Source organism: Siniperca chuatsi, linkage group LG22 (genome assembly GCF_020085105.1).
Source record: "Siniperca chuatsi isolate FFG_IHB_CAS linkage group LG22, ASM2008510v1, whole genome shotgun sequence".
Classification (NCBI taxonomy): Eukaryota; Metazoa; Chordata; class Actinopteri; order Centrarchiformes; family Sinipercidae; genus Siniperca; species Siniperca chuatsi.
The window spans coordinates 15,043,260-15,066,918 of record NC_058063.1 but is presented as its reverse complement, the minus strand read 5'-3'; the positions used below and the strand labels follow the sequence as shown (position 1 = coordinate 15,066,918).

The window sequence follows — 23,659 nt, the reverse complement described above, 5'->3', positions numbered from 1 at the left end:
GGTTAGGTGGGTGAGCAAAATACAGGAAGGAAAAGACACCTGACACCTGATGACATGGTCATTGCATTGTGCTTTGTATTCAAAAGTCCTATGGAAATTCAGACTCCTGAGAGAGCTCTTCAGTGGTTGTTCTGGAAGTTCAGGTCACTCTGGTTTGCGTTGCAATTGAGACTACATTGATGGACTGAGGTCACGTTTGCCTACAAGGTAATTACTTATAATGAATACATTTGATTTAATGCTGCAGGAAAGTGATTGGTGGAGCTGAAATTCACTCCACATTTAACAGCTGCTCCAGCAGATGCATGGCCTTATTCCTTATAGCAGAGCCATTCAAAGCGGACCCCACGGCATCCTACTTTTTGAGTCCAGTACATTACACCCACTTTTAAAGTGACCTCATTGTCTCTCAAAAGTACACCATATAATTGTATTTTTCCTGATTGGATAAAACAAACTGTAATTTGACATGTGCGTACTGTGTACAACACTGCAAATGCGATGTAGGATTAGGCCATTAAATAGGTAAGCTAAAAATACTGATGTTGCTTGGCTTTGGTATTATCTGCATTTACTGTAGTTTCATATTTTGTTGAGTTGGGCAAAGTTATCTTTTCATTCAGTGGTTTAATAGCTCGCATTACTCACAAGACACAAACATAGCTGTAGCCAGGACAGTAAAAATACTGAGGTGATGAGTTCTGGTTCCTCCTAATGCTTGTATTTAATTTTTTCCATTAACTGTTTATTTTCTGTAAGTTTTATTTTCCGACATGAAGGTATAAATGCTGCTGCAAAGCTTTCTACATACTAACCGGAAATACAGTTCTCTTGGGGGAAACGCTGAATACTTTATAATTTTACTTTAATATATTAAGTCAACCATGTGTTGTTTAGTTGTAGAATATAACTCCTTCCAGGTCACTAAAACTTAGACAAAAATACAAAGGAAGTGAACTCAGTGTGCTCTACATTTGCTTCTCCAAATAGGCTACTTTACAATGCATTTATTAAGTGACACAAAGGAGAAAGTTGACTTTAATCATGGAATAATCGTTAAAAAGGGAATTGGGAACCTTATATTTTGCATCTTAGTATGATATAAATGAATATAATTCACTGTAATGTGCTTGTCATTTCCCTGCTCTATAGGCTGTTGGACATTAGTTTAAGTGTCACCGTCACACAGGTTAGTTTGATCCACAACAGCCATGAAAAAACCTGCAGCTTAGCAAAGCCCCTCAGCCAAAATGTCCAACAACTAATAATCTTCCTTGCTGTGACCCTGAAATAGGTTCCAGCTATAATTATGGTTTTACCTCCATCCCAGAGACTCTGGGTGGGGATGCTGGCTGTAATGGTTGTGGTGGTGGAGCTCCCCGGAGCCCTGCAGAAGTGCATCTTTGATGAGGTTCAGGCCCAGACCAGGGTGGTCCGAGCTGCAACCATCCACCCAGACGGCCCACCCAACGAGCCCAGACTCCGAGCCCAGGCCGGGCAACAGACCAAGCATCCAGGACGAAGGGCATCACCTCCGCGTGACCTGTCAGTGAAACAGAGGAGAAGCCTGAGAAAGATAGTCCCGCCCACTCCTGCCTCTCCACAGCCAATCAGGATCCAGACCTGGATTCCAAGAGAGAGCAACAACCTATCAGAAGCTGAGAAACAAAGGCTGGAGGCAGCGGTGGAGGAGGCTGTGAAGATGGTGTCTTCTTTACTGTCAGGTGAAAAACAGACCACACACACACACACACACACAGACTAACATGTACTATCTTGAACTGTTGACCTTTCAATAGTGAACAGAGTACCAGGTCCGTTGCTGCTCAGCAGAGACATCAAGAAATACTGCAAGTTTCTCTGGAGGAATTCAAGTACTGCCAACAACAACAGGTGTGTATATATACATCCTTAAAACACGCTCCTTTGGCCAGATGTGGATCTGCTTTATCTTTAATATGATCTTAGTTAAAATGATCACCAGGTTTGTGTGTTTTAGTTTCATGACAATATATTTTCCTGGTAGTCCAGTTTATCCAGTTTATCAACTTTTTTTTAATTATAGAGAATCATGTAAACTTAACTTTATGTTACAACATGAAAATCACCAGAATTAGAGGTGTGAGCTTTTTAGCAAACATGGTGTCTTGCAGTTGATGAACAGTCAAACTTCCACATCACTTTTGAAAACAAGATAAGTACAAATATCAGCACTAAAATGTTTGCTAAAATAATGATAATAACCATTTAGAATGCATAGTAGGTAGATAATTGATCACCCATCTTTTCCCATTTCACTGGGCTCTATTAAATGAAGGAGCGATATCATGAAAGTGAATTTAAAAAGATCCAGTTTTCTTCCTTCAGGTGTGGTCGAGCCAACAACAAATACAGATCTGAGACCTGCCTGGATGTGACAGTAAGTATCAGTCGGAATGATTTTGGAGTGTATTCCTGTGGTAAGCTGGAAAAAACATAGACAGCATGTTTCTGTACACTGAAAGAACAGGACAAAATATGTCAAGCATTGTTATCCTTGTTGTCAACAGATCCCAGATGATCATCTGGCTGGATGTGATATTTACGAGGAGGCTGATTCACCTCGCAGGACTGTTCTGCGTCCTGAAGGTGCTGGACTCCCGGACACCGACTTCCTGCTGTACCTCCACGTGCAGGCCACTGACAAGTGTAGAGCCGAGGTAAAGACCCGCTGAGATCAAACACTGAAATCTTTGATATTAAAACATATCTGAGAAGTGTTCTGAAGAAAATAGTTTATACAGCACTTATAAAACAGGAAAGTTACGATAAAACAACTGAATAAAACAGAGAAACAAAGAAACAAAAGGCTAAAATAATACGATAACAACTGACTGGCTTTACTGTGTTTTGACCTTTTAGAATAATAAACCACTATTACCACTTCATATTTTTATTTTCTTTTAATTCCTTCACATCTTGAACACTCACTGCTTTCATTTTTTTTGCCCTCAAATCCCAGAGATCGCTTGCCAAACAGTGTGGACAGCATTATGACATCTTTTCCCCTTTATTTTCATTAAGTTTAAGTCTCTCTAGGAAGTGCTGTTTTTAAAATTTGCTTACAAAAGCTGCAGTAAAACATACAATGCATCACTGTCTGTACATTGGATAACATTTCCCAACATCAGATTATTACAACAGCAAATAGGTAATAGGTTGAAAGAGTAATAAAACATATTTTTTATATTAAAATAAAATATGCTGGATTAATAAGTTCACCTTTATTATCTTAGGACCAAATGTCAAGTTTCTTCTCTTGCACTGGGATCTGCACTCATGAAAAGTATTTGCAGCTGTCACTCACTGCTGTTACTTTCCTCGTACTACCCTCCTCCTTCTGCTGTGTTCACCCCTCAGCCTAACGTGTTGGCCTACGCTGTCCAATGTCAGACGGACGCCCATGGCCGACCTGTGGCTGGGGTGGTGGTCGTCTGCAGGGACAGACTGACAGGAGCCACATACAGCCACCAGGCTACTGTCCAGGTACGATTAATAATATTAATGATAATATATTCAGGCAGCTTTTAATTACAGGCAGTTTTATAAAATGTTGTCTGACAAAATGAAACATATAATGGTACTTTGGGAATATGGGAAATGTTTTCTCTCACTAGTAGCAGCAGGATGAGAAGTATTTTATTAATTCCTATTGGGGAAATTCTGTTTTTTCACAAACACAATAATAATACTTACATATAATGAGTGTTTATGCACATTTGTTTTCCAGACTGTGATCCATGAGCTATTTCATGCACTTGGCTTCTCTAAAGATCTCTTCCAGACCTGGAGAGACTGTTCCTCCACTTCTCATGGTTTTTGAACACATTTTGATATTTTTACGTCACTGTAATACATCATGTGGTTAAACATTATTATAGAATAGTGTGTAATTGCCTCATTTGTCCTGTTGTTTAGTATAATTTAGCCAAATGGAAACGGGTGTGAAATGAGCTGAATCTACTTGTGGGTTATTATAGTACAAACTTTTTTACTTGTACTATGTTTACTTACTCAACATACATCCCTCTTTAACCGCACAGTTGAATTGTGTCTTCCAAACGTTACTTTTTTTTAATACTTTGAGATCAAGAATCTTCTTTGCTACAATGGAAGGCCTGGATGAGGAAATAAAAGTAAGAGAGATGGAAAAGTTGCAGATAGAAAACAAGTAATTTGAGCTTCATAAAAAGAGCAATATACATGTGTGAAAAGTGGCTGAATAATAATAATGATAATAGCCAAATAAACTATTCAAAACAAGGTTACAGTGTGCTTTACATGGGAAAACAAAGATTAAAACATTTCAGCCCTACAATCAAATAAAATCAGCCAAATAAAAGTACAAAAAATAAATTGAATACACAATATAATAAGACAAATAAACACATAAAACAGACGAGACATATTGGAAATGGAAAAACAGAACTTAGAGCTAACAATAAGGGAAATTAATCATGGGCCAAATTCTATATAATATCTTGACTAAAATAAGCAAGGATGCCTTGAGTCTACTGCACATTCTAACTCACATTAAAGACTATGTATTGGTTAGAAAATGGTTCTTCTGATGTGTTTTTCTTTGAGTTGTGCTGCAGTGGGTGCTGGTTGTTCTCCTCGAGGCAAAGTGACTCACTCTGATGGATCGGGCCAGATGAGGATTTACACCCCGTCTGTCATCTCAGCCCTGCAGGATCACCTGGCATCCACTGACCCTGAGCTAGGAGGGCCGCTAGAGAACCTGGTACTGAGCAGCTCCAACTTTTTCAGATTTATCATGTGCTCTCCTTACATGTTTTACACTTTCTTCCTTCAGGATGCACCTCCGGGCAGAGTGTCCTCGCACTGGGAGTCCCGGGTGCTGCAGGGCTCCATCATGGCGGCAGTGCTGGGGGACTCGACCACAGTCCGGATCGACCCGGTCACCTTGGCTGCATTGCAGGATACGGGCTGGTACGCTGTAAGCCTGAGCCGGGCACAGAGTCTAGTCTGGGGAAACGGTAGGAGAAGAGTGTGAAGATATTAAATGTAATCGTATAAATTCATGTAAAATCTGCATGATAATTACAAAGACATTACAAACAGGAAGGTAGACAGCCTGACTTGTGCTTCTTAATATTGTTTGCAGGAGAAAAAAATATTAAATTTAATGATGAATGTGTGTTTTTACAGGTGAGGGAGCCATGTTTGGTTCCCTGTCAACCTGTCAGGACAAGTCCTCATCCTTTTTCTGCACCAGCAGGTAGAATAATTCTATATTTGTTTTATACACAACAATTTATGTTTTTAAGTGGAATTTAACACACTTTTTTCTTTTCACACTACATTTCCATAATGTTTGCTTTATTCCTTCTTCTCAGTGGATTTGGGTGTCATTATCTTCACCTACACAAGGGGGAGTGCCAGACTGATCAATACCTGGAGGGATGTCGAGTGTATAAACCCCTAAAAAATGGAGTAAGATTTTTTATCCTCTCGTGTGATTTTTTTAAAAATCATCTTATCATCAAACAATATCTTTCAGATTGTAGAATAAAGGAAATTGTGCTTTACTCATTTTGCATTGCCTGATGTCACTTTTTTGCTTATTTTCAAAATGGCCAAAATGATGTACATTCTTCACATCTGTGCTATGGACTTCTAGATTTCCACCTATGTAAAGCAAGAATATGGGATCAGCCCTATTTTTCATGCGATGACTTGCAATCTGTACCATTTTATTACCATTTCAGCACCTCATTTTCACTCTTTTTCCTCCTCTTGTCCTCCAGAGTGAATGTTGGAAAGAGGAAAATGGCAGGAAGTCAGCTGAAGAGGACTGGAGCGGGGAGATCTTTGGCCTTGACAGCCGTTGCTTCTTCTCCAGCCTGACCAGACAGGTGTGTGAGCATGTATGTGAGGGCTTGTCACCAACTGTTTCCTTTGTTTAACATGAATTTCTTCTTTCTCCACCTCTCTCCAGAGTCAGTTTCTTTTGTTCAGCAGCTCTGTGGAGGGACGTTGTTACAAACACAGGTGCACTGGACCGAACAGGTACCAAATCCAGGTGTTTGGCTCTGAATGGGTGGACTGTCCAGCAGGGGGCACCATTCAGGTAACATGACAAAACAACATATTAACTACAGTATGCTGTAAATCAGTGGGGGTAACCACTGCGTCTGAGATATTCTAAAGCATACTTAATAACCAACCCTAAGGCAAGGGGCCCAGCCTGGCTTTTCTTATTGATGTCAAGGTCATGTGAACTGAATAAAGCTCATAAAATCAGAATAATAACAATATAGTATGAATACAGTAATATTATATTGTGATATAGTGCAATGTAAATATATGAATAAATATGTAATATCTAATCGGGGACAAGGTGTAGGTGTGTAGTTGTTAAGTGCTTGTTACAGTGTGCAACATTAAGGAAACCAGGGTGCTGCAAGTAAATATATTTCTTTTTCCACTATTCAGAATTTGTTTACAGGGATTTTACTAATATATCACAACTGATGTGACAATGATATACTGATGTTTAAAAATGCTACATGCAGCACCAAACAGATCCCTGTTCTCATTTGAAATGTAATCAAATGATCTCTTCTGCCTTTCCTGTTTGTAACCCTCAGATAAAGGGATACCAGGGCTTAGTTTCCTGCCCTGACAGGAGGTTTTGTCTGTACGCTGACATTACTCCTCCCTCAGACGATGTCACTACGTTTCCTGCTTCTACCACAAGGCGAGTATGACTTTAAACAAGCATCCTCTTGCTTTATAGTAACCTGTGACTCCTACTAACGTTACTTTTTTGCTTCTTGGTCAGTGATCCCTATGAGACTTTAACTTCAGCCCAGAACGGGACCTGGTCGCTCCTCAGACCTCCTACAGAGCTCGCTGTAGCCGCAGCGCTCGGCATCACTGCTGCTGTGTGTCTCCTGGCTGCAGTTGTGGTGTCTTACAGGAAATGTTGCCCCGACAGGGTCAGGATCCACACTGCCCCAGACATTCAGTGATCTGGAGCAAACACTGCCTTTAAAAACTTTGCATGTAAACTTTTAGTATTGTATAAACCGTGATTTTGATGGCTTGTTTTTTCCTCAGTCACATGTTCTAAGGCTAAATTATCATTTTAAATGTGAAAGAGAAATAATTAATTCAAACAAATAGTACATTTTGTATTGTATCAAAAGGAAATACAGCAAAGTCATGAACATTATTTGTTGTGGGCCTGACTCAGCTAAAAAACATTTAACAGCTGGTTTCCTGCTCCACACATAATGATAATAAATTATACTAAAATAGCATAATGAGAAAACATGGCACAACAAACAAGGAACAGTAAATACAACATTAACAGAATGAATAAAGACATTGTTGAGATAATCAAGTAACAAAATACAGCTAAATGACTCACAGAAACAGAAGACTGAAATAGAGATTATAACTGTTAACAATTACATTGGAAAAGAGGAAGTGAATTTAATGTGGTGAGAGATATTGTTCCAAATTTTTATATATGTACGGGGAAATAAGCTTGTAGGCTCAAGAGTTCCCTTGTTGTATTATGACTACAAAACAAAGGAAGAAGTAGTAAGGGTTTAAAGTGTAATGGTACAAATTGGTGCCTATATGAGCTGTATAATTATGAAAAGTTAGATTGTGATAAAGCTACACACAGTGAACCCATGACGTTTCATATAAATCCTATTTTCGCCATTGTCTTAACTGTCATTCCAGTTGTTTCAGGGGATGGTTACAAATCTAATGTGGAGTCAGAATGACATTTTTTATAAAAAGTATGACTGCATTAAGATACGTATTTAAAACAGCAGGGATACGATATGGCCTAATGTGGTTGTAACAGCAATGGCTCTTTCCAGAAATCATGACCTGGATACTCAAGATAATCTACTGATTTGTTGTGAGTAGTTTCATATAGGAACTATGGGTAGAAAGAAAATAGTTCCTACAAAACGTGTAAAATGTTGTTTTTGTATTTATTTGCTATATCACAGTTATTTGCTGTGCATTTGACTGTAAAATAACATGAGGAACCATCCTCTCTCTGCCTCGTCGCCACTTCCTTCAGCCTTGACATCTGAATGTGCACAAGAAGGTTCATCAGTTCTATATCAAATAGATATTTTACATATAGTCATGTAGTTTAGCTGCAAATTTGTCAATTATGCCCACGTAGGTATAGTAGTGTAAAAATGTGCACACCTGTATGACCTTTCATGCAGAACAAAACCTGAGTTAATTTTGCAGAGTCCCAGGAGGAGCTGTAGCACCCTCTATAGATCAATCCCAAAATAAGTGAACAATGATGACATCAACGACAAGTCTTAAGACTGGAAAAATAATTTAATATCAAACAAAGTCAGAAAAATTACAAAAAAATACACATTTTGTAATATTTCTTTAAATTTTAGGATAAAAAAATACCCTTTGACCTAGATACATAATGACACTTTAAAAAAAATGTGATGATATTCCATGAGTCAGTAGAAAATGTTTTAGTTTAATATAAAGGCCTGGAAAGTGTTATAAATGCATCCAAAGCAAACAGAAGTAACAGAAGAACTGGTACGTATGGTACAGTCTATGTCATGTGTTCACTGTGAATACTGACATAAGTGATGTCAAAGAAGCTATGCTTTCACACACATTTCTCAACACAAACATCTTTTTAACACACTTTTAGAGTTATGGATTTAGGGATACATTTTAGAGTTTTTAATGTGCATTTATCTAGGGTTGCAAAGTGTTAATTATCGTTTACAGACACTGGTAGGTCAAACAACCTGTTTCACTGATCTGTAACATCCAAATCCTGATAAATTACTCAGGTCGAGCTAAATAAGCACAATGGATGATTTAGTCTTCGAGTTGTCCCCCTGGAATCCTGAAGTGACACCTGGAGCCGGTTTCACAAAGATATTTTCGACTGGTGTTAGGCCAGTCTTAATTTTGCTCTTAGATTAGTTTAATTCAAGATGGACAGTTTCACAAAAATAAACACCTCAGAATTAAGAGCCATGTTTCCATGGTAACAACCAGTGACACCTGCTGACCAGTGGTTCCATGGCAACATTCAATGACACCTGCTAAACAGTGTTTCCATGGTAACATTCTGGACAGGGTAACATCAGCCTCTTGAAGACTCAGTGGACCTGATTCATTTTACTTGCCACTTGACTGATTAGACTGTTGAGGTGAAACTTGTTAATGTGACGGTGAGAACATGTTGCTGTCCGTCTGTGTGGCTTCTTTTGGTGTCGGGTGGGACATCCTCAGTATAATCCTCGGAGATGGCTTGACTGCTGCTGATGTTTATACGGTGATGTCTTCTCGATAGGTAAAAACACAGTTGCACCCCTAATATTTCTGCCTGAACAATTTCAAAGAGCTGAAAGAGCTTTCACTTTGATTATACATACTTCAAACAACAGACACATACAGTACATAATGCAATTTAAATTGAATTATCAATCCACAAAAAACTGTGGAAATGGGTTTAAAAATGGATCAGTAATAACACAAACAAGGCTTGGACAGCACTTGGCAGCCACTCTGAACTGCAATGCATTGCGGTCTTTGTGCAAGTATCTGCATTTGTGCACGTATTGTCCAATTTAAATTCTCTCATTTTCTCTGTTCAACGCTGCCCTCCTTTCATCTTTGGGCAGTAATGCCTTGTCACATCAAGTACGGATACCTTAATTAAATTTTGCATACACAGGATTAGGTTTCATAGAGTTTCATTTTACACTAAAAATCACACCAGAGTGGCACCTGAGAAAACTGTTAGGGCACTCAGGCTGCTGTAGTGCAGCTCTGGTGTGTTATGAATGCATCCCAGTCGGAAAACAGATATATCCAGAGCAGGTTTACAAAAGAAAGAGCCTTTCCATACTTCGGTTTTTGCCCTCCTTGTCACCCATTCCACCATCTCCCTTCCCGGATCACCCCCCCACCCCCCCCAGTACTCTTCGAATCACGTAAAGGATAGACATGTGCTGGATCCCATAAGATACCAGAAGTTCATGTTCATCCAGCTGAAGGTCTGCGAAGATGATCCGGTATTCGAAACCTTCAAGCAGAATAAAATAGTTAAACTTAAGCATTATAAAATATTTACTATCTTACACTTAGCTATACCTATCTTTACTTTTCTTGATTTAGGACTTGTAGCCTTCAGGCTAAACATGCAAATATGTTTTTGATTTGTTGTGATGAAAAGATGGCTGGGTTAAAGGGCGATTTTTTGTTGTCTGGCACATTTATAACAGCTACAAGGTAGAAAAAGAGTTAAAAAAAGATGCATCATTGTCAGACTCTCTGAAAGCACGTTGAAACAAGGGTTAGTCGATATGTAAAATCGGTTAGATGTAGAGATCTAAAAAACATCTTAAACTTATTTTTATTGAAATTTACCCAGACGTATTTCAAATCACCCAAAAATAAAAGGACTCAAACACTGAGGAACTCCTAATACTAATACACTCTGTGTTTATTACTTTAATTGTAGGCTAGAAAAAATATAATCTGGATACGGAGATAATAGATAGACAATTACCTGTCATTGTTTTAAGTCAGTAGGCCTAAGTTCAATGGTTCATAAGAAAATAACGACATTAATTGGTAAGCTGCAGACAGAACTTTGATATTGGACGATTCTGCAAATCAAGGACATTAAAGCGCACAGTGCTTTCTGCATTGGCTCAGTGCTGGCACTGAACAGAAATCGTGCGCTTCAGAATCGTCCAATATGAACATATTTATAGTTACATGTTCTGCTAATAAACAAACAAACTGGACCAAAAACAGTCTCCTTAAAGAGGTAAAAAAGAGCCAATATACATACTTATCTTTAGTTCTTCAGTAATTTTCTCTTTTAACTGCAGTACAGTGATCTTCTTCAGCTGCTCTTCATTGTCGCACAGCGTGATGGTCGTTATCTCTGGTCTGAGTCCAGCTACTTTGACTTGGATTACCATTTTGCAGTTAAGCCTGTACAATGAGACCAAAGTGAGGACTGTAAGAAGTGCTCTTCACACTTGTTTATTCAGGTACATAAACTAAAACTTTAGGTTGTAGATAAATAAATGATATCTGATGGGGGTTTTGTATGGCTTGCATGCGTCACATATAGGGTCAATAAGAATGACGTGAAATGAATAGAGGCAAAGTCCGGTGGACCACCACGGGACCTTATTTCGAAAAAAATGTACAGTAGTCGACGGCGAGAGACAAATAATTTTTTGATCCCGTTTGAATTTTGCCATGAATTACACAGATGATGTTTGTCAATTTAAAAGATAATTTTGCAAGTCAAGAAAGTCGCAGTTTGTCGTAAAACTGTTGAAGTGAAAGACTGAATACATAATTAGAAAGACTACACACCCGAAAGTCGCGCAAGTGGTGTCATGACTTTCTCTCTCCACAAGCACCAGATTTAGTCAGTTCAGTGTAATTCATGGCACAATTCAATTTTATTTATTTTGCGAAATAAGGTCCCATGGTGGACACCTGAGAACAGTGGCCGAGAGAGCTCAACGCACTGCAACGTAAGAAAACATGCAAATAGACAAAACACTAATTAAGAAAACATCTTCATCAATTTGACAACACATGTCCAGCATTTAGAAAACGCGCTGCAAATACACACAACCAATTTGTATACCTATTTGGTTGTCTTGTATGTATTTGCACCAAGTGGATATAAGCCTATGCTACCTATGACTTGTTTTTAAATACTTTTAAGTATGTAGTAGGCCTACTTAATTATAGCTTATAATACTTAGCAGCCCTTCTGGTTTGTGTGTGTCTCTTAGTTTTGGGTCATGACTAAGTCTCTCAGAGCAGCTCACCTAGTGAAGAATGAAACCTCCCTCGGTCTTTAAACGGGCACATATTAAAGCCAGGGTAGGCAACGTTGGGGAAACTAGCAAGAGACAGCTACATTTTGAAAGAACCACTCCCTTAAAACACATTTTTATCGCAATGAGTACACGGGCAGTGCGCGCAGATAGCTTTAGGGTAGATAGCTTATTACAGGCCTGCAACAGACACAGATACCGCATTTCTTTCAGAGCATTTGATTAATTGATTGCTGTCGGGATGTAAAAGAGAATATCAACAAATATAATAAAAAATGCATCTGAAATACATTGCCTACCCTAGCTTTAACAGCAGATTTAGAAGAGGAAGTTATGTCTTACCTCGGTGGCACAGTGTGTCTCTCTTTAGCTTTTTAAAGACGTTCAGTTTATTCTTGCACTACAGCAGCACCTGAAGCTACACAACTCTGGAGGAATATCTCGCTCTAATTCAATACTCGGTGATTTGGGTGACGTCTTCAGGGTCTGTGCGTAATTTCTGCTGTGAGTCCAGGGGTTTGTGTGTGTTTCCTTCCTCCTTCGACCTCTCGCTGGTATCGAAAGTGAAAGAAGTTTGCAGGAGTCCGTCGGATAATCAGATAGGCTGCGCAGTGAGTATTCTCGTGTTTTACCCTCCCATGTAAGTGTACATACCCAAACAATCATCGTGTGTAATCGGACCTTATGAGTTATAGTGTACGTGTGTCACTTTACAATGGGTTTATTTTTGAAGCTTACTTTTATCATTTTTAAAACCTGTTCGGAGGCGCTGGGTAATGGAGGACTGAGAGGCTGCATGTGTTTCCATAACACCCAAACACAGCAGCTGCTTTCGCTGGTTACTATTTGTGTTTACTTAACTGTGATTTCACTCACGGCTGTGTTTGTGTGTTTGTGCTGAGCTTCAATATAGTGAAGCAGTGGTGGAAGAAGCATTGAGATCTTAATCTTCAAATCTCCAATTCTTTGACAATAATTAATTTTCGTTGGACATCAGGCAGTGCATCTGCTGCACAAAGGACAAGATATATGGAGCAATCAAGTAAGTACTCTATTCTCTGAGATGTAACTGGTGAGCCATGGAATATAAACCTTGTTTGGTGTAATGACACTGTGTTTTTCTTTCTTGTAAGTGACTCATCGTCAGCGTCATTATGGCCTGTATAATCAGGGAGCCACATGTTACCTCCACAGTGTCCTGCAAGTTCTCTTCACGACAACAGAGATCCAAGACAATGTAAAATATTAACAGGAAACATTGTATTATAACATGATTCATCTGTTTGGGTGTTTCAAACTTACAAAGCATATTAAGTGAGCATATAAAGACAGGAAGTAAATACTATTCACTGAGGAACTACTCTCTCCCTAAAGGTTGGATCCAGAATTACAAACACATCTTCAGCAGAGAAAAAAATCTTTAAAGGACTGAAGGGAAAAACATGCAAAACAGAAACTATCACAGCAATATTTGGAGATTCAAAATGGTAAGCTGGACAGTAATAAATAAGAAAAAAAATATTCAAATAGCAAGGGGCAATCAATAAGAAAGTCACATATCAGTAGTAAATTAAAGATGCTTTGATGAAATTAATATATTAGATTCAGTTTAATGTATCCTTTTGCAGTTTTTCAACAATGTGATGCAGCTGAATGCCTGGAGTTGATTATATATATATATATATAATGATAAAACAGTGAAATGTGAAATTAACAGATTGAATAAAGATATTATAAAAATTACAAAAACTGCAACAATGAGATAACATTAAAGAAGCTAAAGCAAAATGATTCTCACAAAAACAGAATAAACAGAGTTTCAAATATTAGAAGTGTCTTAAGACATGTTAATAACTACAATTTTGATTTTGAAGAAGAAAATGCCTGTAAATGTTTCAACTGTGGAGAAAAGGACATTATAATCATGTGGTGAGATATTGTTCCAAATTTTAGTATAAGTACAAAAAAGACATCAGGCTCTAACTGTTATTGAAAGCTGGTATGGGGCTGAGTTCCTGTCTGAGTAACATAATTGGCATTATGAAGAACAATAAAAATAAGGTACAAATGTGCATTTGTATTTCTTGAGATCACAATGTTAAATCAACAGAATTATTTCCTCTGCCACACGGGTATAGAGGTCTGTCTAGGTGCTACACCACTGGAGCAAAGTCTGTATGCGTTTACCAGCAGGCACTCTTTAGTAAACTTTAGACACACAAAACAGAACTTCACCTTACAACGAGGACAGACGATGGTTTTACATTGAGTTTTGTTATGCTCCACCAGAAAACCACAGGTGGGACAGGCACGGATGCAGGGACAGCCAGTGACCCCCTTCACAGACTCAAATATGATATCTGGACAGTTTCTCAGCGTTTCTAGTGGCTGATTGATGCAGCCATCATTTTCACAGCGGTCCGAACGTGGAGCCGGACCTTTCCATTCCCTCAAACACTGCCAGCAGAACATATAAGTCCTCTTTTTCTCAGCTGTGCACACTGTGCATTTGACGCTCAGATCACGGAGATCAGTTCTCACCACACGAGACTTGCAGCCAGGACACTGTTAAGTGAAAGTTATATTAACAGAATGAAAGATTTTTATATTCCCCCTTGCATTTGCATGCACAACATTTTTTGTGAATAGTGTAGTATACAGTAGATACTTACTATTTTGACATTCAAGTAATCCTTGGCAGCATTACTGAGCAGTTTCTTTTCAAAGTACTTCATTTCTTCTTTGGTTAGAAGAGCCATTTTACACACCTCCTCATATGGCCACTCAGCATCACAGTTAGTTTGGCCACACACAAATCTGCACTCACCCTTAGATATAAAAAAGAAAATCAAAGAAAAACCTTTATGTGTGAAAAAAGTCGAGAGCATCTGCCAGCCTGCTACTGCTTTTATGATTAACTGCTAACATCAATTTCTTCATTCAGTTAGTTTCTTCTGTCAGCTGATGAGTCACATTCTGTCATTTTTTACTATTAAAACTATATTTTTCCTATCAAATGACTATTTTTAGTAACTAAACATCTTTGAATTTCATGATGAAGGTGATGTAAACAGCCTACCTTTTCCAGCAACCTGCGACACCAGTTGGTGAGAGACATCGGAGTGACAGCATGACCACAGGACATCTTTGCTCTGAGAGACTTGAAGTCATTGTACTCAACTATGAGACACATACAAATAAGGGGAGATGCGAGAAGTGTTATAAGCTATAATTAAGAACTACACACTTAAAATATGTAAAATTAAGTCACAGCAGAAGCTCATAATCATATTTTTTTAGGACTAATGCTTGTTAATGTGACATTTAGCTACTTACAGTCTAAATCATCATCTCCTTCTACAAATACAAGTGTTGTGTCTTGAGGGTCATAACACTTCTCCTGTTCAGTTGTCATATTGCTGCTCTGCTGTCCGGAGTTATTCCTCTGTTCAGTTGTCATATTGCTGCTCTGCTGTCCGGAGTTATTCCTCTGTTCAGTTGTCACATTGCTGCCCATCTTGACTAAATGTAATATGTACTCAAACTAAACACCAGGGCTATGAGGGATTTCGTTTCTTTCGCTGTTAATTTCCATGAAGTCATGTGGTTGTTAGTTCACGTGTATGTGACGTAATGTAGCCTATTTATCTGACTGAAGTTTCAGTTTCTGTATATTGCTGAATAAACAATACTGCACACAGTCCTCTGCACAGGCTTAGCTGCAACATGTGTATCCAAGTCAACGTAATTCTACCCCGAGGAGACGAAAAGATTTTGGAGGTGTGCAACAATAAAGAGCAGCTGAAGGAGATCACTGTACTGGAGCTGAAAAAGAAAGTTAATAAAGAAATGAAGACAGGTATGTAATGGCTTTTTAAAAACCTCCTTGAGGAGATTGTTTTTGGTCCCATTTGTCAGTTTTTCAGCAGGACATCTAACTAGAAATTACGTTTAAAGTTAAAGTTAAAAAACGTGACATGTCGTGTCAGTATTTCAGTTATTTTATGGTGATTTGAAAGTGCAAAGACTTCTGGACACCTGTTTGATGTTTCAATGTGATTTCAGAGGGTGTAGCAATGATCCTCTATTTAACACGTTTTCTACCTTGTAGCTGTTGTTATAAATGGACCAGATGTCTAAAAATCGCCCTTTAGCCAAGCCATCTTTGCGCCAAAAAACAAAATACAAATTTGGAGGTTTAGCCTGTAGGCTACTGTGTACGATTCTAAACATTTTATAATGCTCAGACTTTTTACTTTTGCTCTAAGATGATGACTTGCGGATGGTCGTCGGAGCCCAGACGCTGGAGGAAGAGAGCACTCTGGCATCATGTGGGATCCAGCACATGTCCACAGTTCATACAGTGCTGAGATTGCCCGGAGGCATCTGATGAAGCCAGCAGGCTCTCAACAAAACCACCATGAGACCACCAACATCTGTGTTCAAAACCAGCTCACCCCAACACATGAGCAAATAAGATGTCCTCTTTCCTTTATTTCCTATGTTATGTGTATAGCCTTCATGTATTATAGCCTAACACTGAATCAATCAGTGCAAATGGAAATTATTTTCAGTGTCAAAACAAATCTTTACAAGCTCACTTAAATTCATTGATTATTAATTTCCCATGTTTTTATCTGAGTGTAACCTGTAACTAAATAAACTTTTTAAAGTCACTGAATGTGCTGTTTCTTTATTTTTCTACTACAGGCTGCTGCAGTCTAGCCAATTTCAAATCTTATGTATGTAATGTAAGAATGGGTGACAAATAGTAAGTTATGATCATTATGCAAAATGAAGCTAAGCTAATGTAATTTAAAAGTAATACAAAGATTAAAAAATCCAACAAGAGACTATCAGACTTTCTGCTCAAACAACCAAACATCACACACAGTGAAATAGGTGACTTGACACTTGATAAATGTGAAATAGAGAGAGAGAGAGAGAGAGAGAGAGAGAGAGAGCGGCATATGGACATTGATTATAAATAAAAATTGTATTATTACCTTTATGGCCCTCATTTACAATGATGTCGTAACAGTTTAAATTATTAAAATTTACAAAATAATAAAAGATAGCGTACAGATAAAAGAAAACAATGAATTTAAACAATTAAAGCGGTTAATTAAAACAAGTATATAAACATAGTTAGATACATACATACATAGATACATTTTGAGGGTGCTTTGTGAAGAGTTCCAGACAGCCGGAGCACAGAAACTAAAAGCACAATCATCCAAGTTCAGCACAAACTCGAGGGGCTTGCAGAGGCCGCCCGTCATTAGACCGTGTATGATATGGTCCAGAGGACCAAACTAGCAGAGAAGAGGTATAAGATGGCAACTTCCCAATAAGACCCTTGTAAATAAACAAATACATATGCCACCACCCACCTGTTCCATACAGGATGAAATGATGAGTGCTTACACATCACCAGTAACAAAGCCAAGAGCAGAATGATAAACTGCGTCCAAAGAGTTGATCTTATATTTTCAAAACAAGCAACATGGACTCATTTCCTTATTACTGACTCTAACCTCACCTGACCTTTTTACCTCATGTTTGAAAGTAATCCGCTAATCGAAAATGGTGACCTGTGCTTCTTGATGCCTGAAAAACATTTTTGGAACTTCCCGCAAGAAGGAGGTTCTTGTTCAAAGTCTGCGGGTTCTCACAGGTGCTTTCCACCCATCGTGAAAACACCGTGTTCCCCCGGGATTCCCAGAAGAGGCGTAAACCCAAACGATGCCCCGCCTGTGAAATTTGTTTTTTTCCAGACCTACCACTTATACTACTTTACAGCTTCACTGGATCATTGTAAATCCGAAAGTGGACGTAGCCTACTTTCACGAAGTCATATGACTTTCAGTAGACCAGAGAAAGAAAGTTTAAAGCTGAACACAAAAAGAATAATTCTACAGAAAGTCCCTCTTTCGATATATTTTCACTTTCACATCTCAACCTTTATCAGCACACTGCAGTTGCTGCTGCCAAGATACATAAATAATGACCACAGTGATACACGTACTGACACACTGATACAAAAACAGGAAGGAGTGTATACGTTTTGAATAAGGAATAAAAATTAAGTATAGGCCTACTGCAGGGAAGAAAAAACATATTTAAGATTATCACAGTTTTGGATCATAGGACTCCAAGTCCAGTCAAACGTGTTGGCTGAGCCTCTTTTCGTTTCTGAGCTTTACTTTCTATAGTTTCATAACATCATCATGTCTCTAGGTAGAGAGCAGACAGCTGATCAGCTGCCTGTGAAACAAACGAAAGTAAGACTTTGTGTTATTCAGCGTCCACTCCACGTTACTGATTTCATTACATGGTCGCCAGAACCCGGTAAGCACTAACTTTATATCTCTAATTTTGACTTATTCTGCAAAACAGCCATAAATAAGCTGTTGTAAATAGTTTGAATGCCCTTTTATAAAACTATGCAGGTACAGTGTTTATTATGTGTTTTCCTCATGTTAAGTGAAAGTTAAGACAGCTGGTTCTAATGTAGTTCTGTGTTTAAACACTGCTTAAATAATTCTGATAATAAAAGCAGGCTATAAAGTCAAATTGGATGTCAGGTGATCACTACATTAATTCAACTTAGAATTTTTGCTTTCTGTACACCTAAACATGGGGAGGAAAACCTTGGAAAATTAGTTTCAGTGTTTTACATATTAGTTTTGCTATGCTGCTCTGTGAGGCTGTACTTAGACACAGCTGTGCTTTGAGTTAAATGTTAACATCAACAAGCTCACAGTGACAACGCTGGCATACTGGTATTACACAAGTTTAATGTTTATTATGTTTGCAATCATAGTTTTGACATAAACATGACAACTGGCGGGGACTGTGCAACGCAGAGTGAAGTAAAAAGCAGCAGAGATGAAAAGAAACAGGAATATCTGTCTACATATGAAGACAGCACTCATTCCATCATCACACAAGAAAACACAAACAGCAAGTCTGAAGAGATGAAGGAAACTAAAGTGGATGATGCTCCCGTAAATGTAGGAGAACAGTCGAAATACTCCTGTGAACAAGGCCTGGATGAGGAGACAAAGACAGAGAAGCAGAAACCAAGAGGTAATAAGAAGAACATGTGGCCTACTGTCGGCAACATGCGTGGAGGGAATCAGTGTGTGTTTATGGCAGTAGCGTACACAAATGACCACTGTCATTGGCTCTGTGTGGTTTATTTTATACATTTAGATATATTATGCAAAAATGGATTGGTGAGCCATATAAAGTATACAAAGAATAGTATATTTCCCCAAGGCTACATTGCTTGGGAGTATATGTTGACATCTAGACTTGTTTCAGGGTGTCAATCAAGAAAATTTTAATATTTTGTACTGATATTGATACTGATACAGATCTTTACTGAATATATCACTTTTCTTCCACTTCAAAGCCACAGAGTGTCGGCAGCCCGTTGAGGCTAATTCAGAAGATCTGACAGGCGAGGTGAAAAACAAACAGGGTGAAGACATTATTATGGAAGAACTGAAAGGAGACGAAGTGGAACACAAAAGAAATGTCAGCGATAGAGACCCTGATGATGACGAAAACACACAGATGGGGCACAGTGAAGAGGATGAGGGACAGATAAGAAAAAGCTTGAAGAAAGAGGCACTCAGTCTTCAGGCTAGAGGAGAGGAGGGTGATGCAGAAAGTGTAAAGATTGACATATCAGTCGAAGAAACAAGTCATGACATAAACATGACAACTGGCGGGGACTGTGCAACGCAGAGTAAATTGATAAACAGTGGAGATGAAGAGGCACAGAAATATCTGTCTACATATGAAGACAGCACTCATTCCAGCATCACGCAAGAAAACACAAATGAACTGAAAGAAGATGATGCTCCCCTAGATCTTAGAGAAAAGACTGCTTACTGCAGAGAACAACGTCTGGATGAAGAGAAAAAGACAGACAAGAAGAAGCAAAGAGGTACAGTAATAGGAATCAGATTTGTTGGAAAAGGGTATTGCAGACCACTTTGTTTTTGCTCAAAATGGACAAACCATTTCACTTAAGTATGGAAATCATCTCATTTATCACTGTGAAATCTATCAGTTTGACGTTAATGGACTTAATACATTTCCCAATGATTGAATGATCTCTATTTACATTGCACTTTTTACAGCAGAGCCATCTCTTAGAGAGCAGTGGAAACATACACTAAAACAGGCAATGCTGTCAAAGTAACAGGCCTTTGTCATATGAGGAAAATTATTTTCTCCTGCTTTGTGTGCGACAAAGCGAATGTTCATTCTTAAATCATACCTGCTTACTGCCCATAGATGTGGCGTATATCAAGAAAAGGGAGAAGAAAAGGGAGAGGAAATATGCCACCCAAAAGAAAGCTAGAGGCCACCAAATTTGGGATTTTACGGCCAAAGTTTTTCTCTGGGGGTGCGTGCCCTCGGACTCCTGTAGATGACGACTTTTTCCCACTGGCTGGCCACTTCATGTCCTCGTGGAAAGCCCTGCAAGCCATATTTAAAAACCTATGTTTATGTTAAAGTATCTTCTTCCAAAGGCACATTACTTGGGTGCCACTACCATATTTGGACATAATAAGTTTGTGTCTATAAGAATGCACATTCATGAGCCATATAAAAGTTTTTTTTCCTTCACTGAATGGCTGAAAGACTAACTAATTAGAAATGAATGGAGATGGTGTAATGATGGTTTGTTTTTCTTTCTTTTAAGGGAGTCAGCCACAGAAGCGCCATTATGGCCTGTATAATCAGGGAGCCACGTGTTACCTCAGCAGTGTCCTGCAAGTTCTCTTCATGACAACAGAGATCCACGACAGGTTTGAAACAGCTGCTTTCATCAGCAGCAAATATAAGTACTACGAGAGCAATTTAAATGTGAAGAAAACATTATGTAAAATATTAACAGGAAACATTGTATCATAACATGATTCATTTGGGTGTATATACTGTATGGGCGTTTCAAACTTATAAAACTCCATCAGTGAGCATATTAAGACAGGAAGTAAACAGTCACTATTCACTGAGAAACTAGTGTCTCCCTAAAGGTTGGATCCAGAATTTCAAACAGATCTTCAGCTGAGAAACGTCTTTGAAGACTTGAAGAAAAATACATGTGGAACAGAAAGTATCACAAAGAGTTTGGAGATTCAAAATGGTAAGTTGGACAGTAAAGCCATGGGGAGTCCAGGAAAATACATGGACTAGGGGATATGAAATACACGGATACATAGGGGATGCGCAGTATACTCACTATTCATTTGTATGACGAATGTTGGCATACAGGTATTGATATGCACTTTAAATGTCTGCCTGGACTGTGGTGACATTTATGATGGCTGCTACAGATGATCTGAGACTATTGTTGCTTTGGTGTATCTAATGTGTTTTTTAATGTGTCTATATGTTTTGTGCTGTACCACGAATTGCCGCTCGGAGGACATTGAAGTTTTCTAAGTCTAAGTAATAAGATGCTTTGATGAAATTAATATATTAGATTCAGTTTAATGTATCATTTTACAGTTTATCAACAATGTGATGCAGCTGAATGCCTGGAGTTGATTTTACGTAAGATCGGCCAACGAGCCTCTGAGGTGAGCACTTATTTCATCTACAATGTTATTTACAGGTCAACAAATCAGGATGCTGTGTTTTAAGTGATATTTCTATCTCAAGGTTTTCCAAGGAGAGCTGAGATACACAACAAAGTGCTCCAAAGGCCACAGCATCAATGAAGAGATAAAGACATTCTCTACTCTTCCACTGTCACTGAAAGATACCCACGATACAACCTACAATTTGGTAAGAAGCCAAAGTTCAGAGCTCTAGTTTAATATTTTTATGTGATGTGAGCAGCTAATCTAATTTGGAATGTATTACAACATCTATGTTTCCACAGGAAAGGAGCTTTGAAAGGACTTTCGAGTCTAAATCATTTACTGGAGACAACAAGGTTTACTGTAACATATGTAACAAGAAAACAGAGGCAACAAGAGTGAGTTTTGACTTTAAAATTAAAACACAATCTGTAGGCAGGCTACATTTGATACTGGAAAAAATAATAAAAGGAATGTTATCTTACACTACTGAGATCAGATATAGTGTTTGATTGTGTGTCCTGTGTTATTCAGAGATGGGAGATGGTGAAATCTCCTCAGATTTTGACTCTGCTCCTCAAGAGATTTGACTTTGACTACAACACCATGTCACACGTCAAATCAAACTGCTGTGTGGATGTGCCACGTGAATTACAGAGAGAGGCAAGGAAACGTATTTTGTATATGCGATTTCTATCTGAATGGTGTTTCTTATATTTGCTTTTAAAATCTTTTAATGTGCCTGACTGTGCTCTTAATTGTGGAACAAGACGTACAAACTGTATGGGATGGTGAACCACATGGGCAGTCTAAAAGGTGGACATTACACAGCCACCATCCTGTCTGATGAGGACAAAACCTGGTACGACTGTAATGATGCTCATGTCAACAAGGTGAGGGAGATTTTACTTCATCTTTTCCATTAAACATACCGACAGAAAGATCAAAGATTAAATGGAAATTTGTTGACATTGTTTGGTTTGTTTCTGTTGAATGGTGCAGGTTGAAGAACAACCATTTGCAAAATCCAGGACTTACAAGTATGTTTGATGAAATCCATTTGATTCTATTTTATTAATAATAACCTGAGATATATTACATTATTCAGAAGTGTTTATGTTTTCTCCTTTTTGTTCTATGCAAACAATAACTTCAAAATTATTGTTCATCAGCTCCGGTACTGTGTATCTTCTCATGTACAGAGGTAGGATTACAAAAATACATAATGGAATCATTTAGGCTATGACTGTAATGTTAACAGATCATTGCTCAATATATAATTTTTTCTTCACATCAAAGCCACAGAGTCTCAGATGCCCTGTGAGACCAATTCATAGTCATGCTGCTAGTTGACTCACGTATAAAAATCTAGGAATGTTAATGTATCTTTTCCCAAGACACATTATGTGGGCGTATATGTTGACATGCAAGCTTTTTTTTTCAGAATGTAAATCATGTAAATAATTTTTTTTTGTTTTCACTGATTTTGATACTGATACAGATCTTTACTGAATATATCACTTTTCTTCCACTTCAAAGCCACAGAGTGTCGGCAGCCCGTTGAGGCTAATTCAGAAGATCTGACAGGCGAGGTGAAAAACAAACAGGGTGAAGACATTATTATGGAAGAACTGAAAGGAGACGAAGTGGAACACAAAAGAAATGTCAGCGATAGAGACCGTGATGATGACGAAAACACACAGATGGGGCACAGTGAAGAGGATGAGGGACAGATAAGAAAAAGCTTGAAGAAAGAGGCACTCAGTCTTCAGGCTAGAGGAGAGGAGGGTGATGCAGAAAGTGTAAAGATTGACATATCAGTCGAAGAAACAAGTCATGACATAAACATGACAACTGGCGGGGACTGTGCAACGCAGAGTAAATTGATAAACAGTGGAGATGAAGAGGCACAGAAATATCTGTCTACATATGAAGACAGCACTCATTCCATCATCACACAAGAAAACACAAACAGCAAGTCTGAAGAGATGAAGGAAACTAAAGTGGATGATGCTCCCGTAAATGTAGGAGAACAGTCGAAATACTCCTGTGAACAAGGCCTGGATGAGGAGACAAAGACAGAGAAGCAGAAACCAAGAGGTAATAAGAAGAACATGTGGCCTACTGTCGGCAACATGCGTGGAG

General features: G+C 38.4%; 3 protein-coding genes and 2 long non-coding RNA genes across 11 annotated transcripts in view; 3 read left to right on the top strand and 2 right to left on the bottom strand.

Moving 5' to 3' along the window:
* Positions 1-84: 84 nt before the first annotated feature.
* LOC122869942 (leishmanolysin-like peptidase 2) lies at positions 85-8,222 on the top strand. 4 transcript variants are annotated; one of them, XM_044183388.1, is made up of 16 exons: positions 85-207; positions 1,153-1,189; positions 1,295-1,724; positions 1,800-1,893; positions 2,368-2,419; positions 2,550-2,699; positions 3,400-3,525; positions 3,770-3,854; positions 4,638-4,783; positions 4,856-5,039; positions 5,212-5,281; positions 5,400-5,496; positions 5,811-5,918; positions 6,002-6,133; positions 6,654-6,763; positions 6,848-8,222. In XM_044183388.1, exons 3-16 carry the CDS (start codon positions 1,310-1,312, stop codon positions 7,035-7,037), a joined length of 1,959 nt encoding a protein of 652 aa, XP_044039323.1. In that variant the 5' UTR covers positions 85-207; positions 1,153-1,189; positions 1,295-1,309; the 3' UTR covers positions 7,038-8,222. The 4 variants fall into 4 exon arrangements, with proteins under 4 accessions (XP_044039323.1, XP_044039320.1, XP_044039322.1 ...); XM_044183385.1 differs by having other exon boundaries at positions 4,638-5,039; XM_044183387.1 differs by lacking the exon at positions 1,153-1,189 and having other exon boundaries at positions 96-207; positions 1,331-1,724; positions 4,638-5,039.
* Positions 8,223-9,311: 1,089 nt separating this feature from the next.
* LOC122869950 lies at positions 9,312-12,923 on the bottom strand. The gene is made up of 3 exons (XR_006376453.1): positions 12,249-12,923; positions 10,892-11,037; positions 9,312-10,117 (listed from the first exon to the last, which is right to left on the bottom strand). It is a non-coding gene; the product is annotated as an uncharacterized LOC122869950 (long non-coding RNA).
* LOC122869951 lies at positions 12,809-15,105 on the top strand. Of its 3 annotated transcripts, none has more exons than XR_006376456.1 (3): positions 12,809-12,948; positions 13,040-13,393; positions 14,968-15,105. It is a non-coding gene; the product is annotated as an uncharacterized LOC122869951 (long non-coding RNA). The 3 variants fall into 3 exon arrangements; XR_006376455.1 differs by lacking the exon at positions 14,968-15,105 and adding an exon at positions 14,196-14,331; XR_006376454.1 differs by lacking the exon at positions 14,968-15,105 and having other exon boundaries at positions 13,040-13,143; positions 13,281-13,976.
* Positions 13,492-23,659, bottom strand: part of LOC122869947 (probable E3 ubiquitin-protein ligase RNF144A-A) — a 25,940-nt gene continuing 15,772 nt past the window's right edge. The window contains exons 1-5 of one of the 2 annotated variants that reach the window (XM_044183395.1): positions 15,395-15,490; positions 15,243-15,349; positions 14,986-15,086; positions 14,579-14,734; positions 13,492-14,471 (exon numbers count right to left, since the gene is read on the bottom strand). In XM_044183395.1, coding sequence (XP_044039330.1) covers positions 14,019-14,471; positions 14,579-14,734; positions 14,986-15,086; positions 15,243-15,349; positions 15,395-15,423 — 846 coding nt within the window. In that variant the 5' untranslated portion in view covers positions 15,424-15,490 and the 3' untranslated portion in view covers positions 13,492-14,018. Of the gene's footprint in view, positions 14,472-14,578; positions 14,735-14,985; positions 15,087-15,242; positions 15,491-23,659 lie in introns of those variants that run through there. The other variant, XM_044183394.1, reaches the window with a different exon arrangement.
* LOC122869940 (ubiquitin carboxyl-terminal hydrolase 17-like) overlaps positions 17,938-23,659 on the top strand; it is an 8,790-nt gene continuing 3,068 nt past the window's right edge. Inside the window, exons 1-13 of the mRNA XM_044183380.1 lie at positions 17,938-18,257; positions 18,733-18,998; positions 19,327-19,866; positions 20,632-20,737; positions 20,966-21,075; positions 21,441-21,511; positions 21,594-21,719; positions 21,817-21,912; positions 22,049-22,177; positions 22,285-22,407; positions 22,517-22,554; positions 22,687-22,718; positions 23,054-23,614. Of these exons, the coding sequence (XP_044039315.1) occupies positions 18,241-18,257; positions 18,733-18,998; positions 19,327-19,866; positions 20,632-20,737; positions 20,966-21,075; positions 21,441-21,511; positions 21,594-21,719; positions 21,817-21,912; positions 22,049-22,177; positions 22,285-22,407; positions 22,517-22,554; positions 22,687-22,718; positions 23,054-23,614 (2,215 nt within the window). The 5' untranslated portion in view covers positions 17,938-18,240. The remainder of the gene's footprint in view (positions 18,258-18,732; positions 18,999-19,326; positions 19,867-20,631; positions 20,738-20,965; positions 21,076-21,440; positions 21,512-21,593; positions 21,720-21,816; positions 21,913-22,048; positions 22,178-22,284; positions 22,408-22,516; positions 22,555-22,686; positions 22,719-23,053; positions 23,615-23,659) is intronic.

Excerpts from the sequence above, each read along its gene's own strand:
- LOC122869942 (XM_044183385.1), top strand. The coding sequence starts at position 1,310 with ATGGTTTTACCTCCATCCCAGAGACTCTGGGTGGGGATGCTGGCTGTA. Across the intron at positions 5,282-5,399 it reads TCCTTTTTCTGCACCAGCAG|TGGATTTGGGTGTCATTATC; the intron begins GTAGAATAATTC and ends CCTTCTTCTCAG. Across the intron at positions 6,134-6,653 it reads CAGCAGGGGGCACCATTCAG|ATAAAGGGATACCAGGGCTT; the intron begins GTAACATGACAA and ends TGTAACCCTCAG.